This window comes from Tupaia chinensis, unplaced genomic scaffold (assembly GCF_000334495.1).
Source record: "Tupaia chinensis unplaced genomic scaffold, TupChi_1.0 Scaffold144276_1, whole genome shotgun sequence".
NCBI lineage: Eukaryota > Metazoa > Chordata > Mammalia > Scandentia > Tupaiidae > Tupaia > Tupaia belangeri.
The window spans coordinates 139,190-142,615 of NW_006204133.1; the positions used below are offsets into that span (position 1 = coordinate 139,190).

Sequence of the window (3,426 nt, forward strand, 5' to 3'; positions counted from 1 at the left end):
GGCCGGCCCCGGACCCTGCCGAGCGCTGTGGCAGCCGCGGACTGCGGGTCCCTCGGGCCGGTGGAGCGCCTGGCGTTCGCCCCTGCGGCCCGGGCACGGTGGCTGGCCCCTCGCGTGCGCGCGCCGGGGCCCCTGGACTCCCTCTATGGCACCGTGCGCCACTTCCTCTCCGTGGTGCAGCTGAACCCCTTCCCTTCGGGTGAGTGCACCCTTTGCCCGCGCGGACCACGCAGGGCTTGGGACCCCAGCCAAGCTTCTCTGAGCGGCAGGCAGCGTTGTCCATTGCTGTCTTCCTTGGTGGAAGCCCTAGGGGTAGGAGGGTCAGCATCTGGAGAGCGCTCCAGAGCCTCCCGTTGACCTTGGGCAAGGCCCTCCTCCCTGAACCTCCATCTCTGTCCGTGGAGTGAAGGGGGCTGCGTTGGAAGCGCCTTACATTAGACCAGGCTCAGAGGGCCTGAGTGTACTGGGTGCTAGGGCTGGGGGGCAGGGGACCTGGAGGGGCTGCAGGACCCCTCCCAGATCTGCTGCCATTTGAGAGGAGGGGCTGCCGGGCCAGGCTGCAGAGCCTGCTAGGCCTCGGCTGCCGCCTACTGCAGGGCTGAGGTCTACTCAGGACCCTAGAGGCCGCTCCCACTCTGCCTTCTCCAAGGGTGTCATGTGGTGGAGGAGAGCCTCCCCAGAGCACACCTCCGGTGGGCAGGGAGGAAGGGGTGGCCGCAGGGTCAAGGCAGTGGCTGCCCTCAACCCCTGGCACGGCTCTTTCCGGTAGACTTGGTAAAGGCCCTGCTGAATGAGCCGGCCTCGGTGAAAGTGGATGAGGTGAGAACCCCGGAGATGGAGGGGGAGGTGGGGGGGCTCAGGACTGAGAGGAAGGGGCAGGAGGAGGGAAACCTCCCTCTGCTCAGCTCAGCCCTCCTCCCCGGGTGCCCGCCAAGGTGGGGGCCTGGGCATCCCTTCCCCTCCTCCATGCAGAAAGGCCTTGGGTGTAAACCACAGCCTTGCACTCACTGGCAGTGGGGTTTGCAGTGAGCCCAACTCCCAGCCCCATGGCCCTCACTGGTGAACTGACAGTGAGCAGCAAGGACACCACACACCCCTGCAGCATCCCTGCAGCGGCTCCCTGAGCTGGGGCCAACCCCAGTTCCACCCTTGCTCCTCCTGGCTTCCCTCTGGGTCTGGCAGGAGGCGGGCAGGGGTGCCTGAGGACAGCCCCTCGTGCCTTGCTGCCCTGCAGGTGGTGCGGTACGAGGCGGGCTACGTGGTGTGCGCCGTGATCGCAGGCCTCTACCTCCTGGCGGTGCCCACCACTGGCCTCTGCTTCTGTTGTTGCCGCTGCCGCCAGCGCTGTGGGGGCCGAGTGAAGACGGAGCACAAGGCCTTGGCCTGTGAGCGCGGCGCCCTCATGGCCTTCCTGCTGTTGACCACCCTCGTGCTGCTGTGAGGGACTGCCTGAGGCAGGTGGGAGGGGCAGGCCGTGCCAGGCTTCTGGGACACCCAGCAAGCCCTCTCCTCCTTGCCTCCATCCCCGCAGGATTGGCATGGTCTGTGCTTTTGTCACCAACCAGCGCGTACACGAGCACACGGGCCCCAGTGTGGAAGCTGTGCCCGAGACCTTGCTCAGCCTACGGGGCCTGGTCTCTGATGTCCCCCAGGTGACCAGGCCTAGGGGGACAGAGAGGCTGGGTCTTCTGTAGCCCACAACCTGCACGTGGGAAAGGGTGCCCCTTGGCATGCTGCAATATGTCTCTGTACCCCTCATAGGGAGGGAAGGGGCTGGGGAGGGGCTGGGCTGGGCTGCTGGCTGGAAGGGCAGCCTCACCCCTGTGTTTGCCCAGGAGCTGCAGGCTGTGGCACAGCAGTTCTCCCGTCCCCAGGAGCGTGTCCAGGAAGAGCTGGATGGTGAGGGTCGAGCAGGCAGGAGGCTGCTCTGGGGGAGGGAGGGGGCCCTCTCACTCCCTCCTCGCAGACTCTAGCTGGGAACACCCTTGAGGAGGGGGCATTGGGCCTGGATGGAGAGCCATGATAGCAGCCCCCTGCTGCAGGATGGAGAAACTGGCACCCACTCTGCAGAGCCCAGTGTCGGGGCCTAGGGAGGCAGGATGGAGGGCTGGTGAGGGCCCTGAGGTCCTGGGGGCCAGCCCTGCCACTGCTTGGTGCTTGCAGGTGTTGGCATGAGCATCGGGAGCGCAATCCACACCCAGCTCAGGAGCACAGTGTACCTGGCGCTAGCTTCAGTGAGCAGCCTGGGCCAGGGTGAGCTGGGCAAGCCCCGTGAGGGTATGGGTATGCGTCCTTCTGGGCCAGGCCATCCTCCCCGCTCCACTAGTACCTTCTCGGCAACTCGTCCTTCTCGGCAACTCGTCCTAGGATTTCCCTCTGACGTTCCTGCCCACATCCTGGCCTTGCATGTCCTAGGGCCATTTCCACTGCTGATGCAGAGGCTAAAGACTGCTGGTCCCCTTAGCTGGGGCCAGGGCTGGGTGTTCTGCTTCCTGCGAGGCCCCTGAGGATGTCAGGGCCAGGACAACTGCTCAAGACAGATGTGGGTCTCAGCCCTGCAGGTCTCCATGGACCACCTCAGAGCCCTGAATGCCACCTCCGTGGAGCTGCAGGTGGCACAGCGGGACCTGGAGCCAGCTGTTCGGGACCATAGGGACCGGCTCCTCGCCCTACTGCAGGAGCCCGGGTGTCAAGGGGACTGTGCAGGCTCCCTGAGCCGGGCCCGCGCCCTGGAGTTGGATGCTGACTTCAGTCAGGTGCGAGCCCAGGAGAGAGGCCTCTCGGAGCTAGGAAGGGTGGCTCTGCCTGCTGTCTGGGGAGGGTACCCGAGTATCTGGGGCACCCCCAGTCCCTGTCCTCAGGAAGCTCCTCCCTTTCTCCCCACTCAGGATGAAGTGCATTCCTCCTAGAGGTGGCTCAGGGGCTCTCCTTGGGCCACGCGCTGTCCCACAAGCCTCACCTCACTCTGAGCTCTCACTGCCCCAGGGTGGCAGAGGCCATGGCAGTCCCCACTATCCAAAGAATGCTGAGGGTTCAGAGGCACCTGCCCCACCCTCCCCCAGGAGGCCCTCTTAGGCCTCTCCGTGGCTTCGTGGGCTTCATCTTAACCTCTCCTCACCCGTTTCAGGTGCCCACTGTGGACGATGTCCTGCATCGGCTGAAGGGTGTCCCTGAGGCCAACTTCTCCAGCATGGTCCAGGAGGTGAGTGCCTGCCAGGCTACCCCACTCCGCCCTCTCCTGCTTGGGAGCTCACAAGGACCCTCGGTGTCCCCTTTGGAGACAGAGAACCTACGGCATGAGCAGGGCTAGAGGCCGATGACGCCCGCCCTCGGCATCACTGTCTAGGCGAGGCAGGCCTGGGCTGCAAAGGGAGTGCGAGGCCCCTTGATGGGTGGGGCTGGGAGTGGCAAGGCAGGCACTGCCCA

The 3,426-nt window shown here is 65.4% G+C and overlaps 1 protein-coding gene across 2 annotated transcripts in view; it reads left to right on the forward strand.

The window, feature by feature from the left end:
* Positions 1–3,426, forward strand: part of PROM2 (prominin 2) — a 15,784-nt gene that overhangs the window by 355 nt on the left and 12,003 nt on the right. Inside the window, exons 2-9 of one of the 2 annotated variants that reach the window (XM_006166540.2) lie at positions 35–199; positions 770–819; positions 1,235–1,437; positions 1,532–1,652; positions 1,836–1,899; positions 2,164–2,253; positions 2,554–2,756; positions 3,128–3,202. In XM_006166540.2, the coding sequence (XP_006166602.1) occupies positions 35–199; positions 770–819; positions 1,235–1,437; positions 1,532–1,652; positions 1,836–1,899; positions 2,164–2,253; positions 2,554–2,756; positions 3,128–3,202 (971 nt within the window). Of the gene's footprint in view, positions 1–34; positions 200–769; positions 820–1,234; positions 1,438–1,531; positions 1,653–1,835; positions 1,900–2,163; positions 2,254–2,553; positions 2,757–3,127; positions 3,203–3,426 lie in introns of those variants that run through there. The other variant, XM_027767543.1, reaches the window with a different exon arrangement.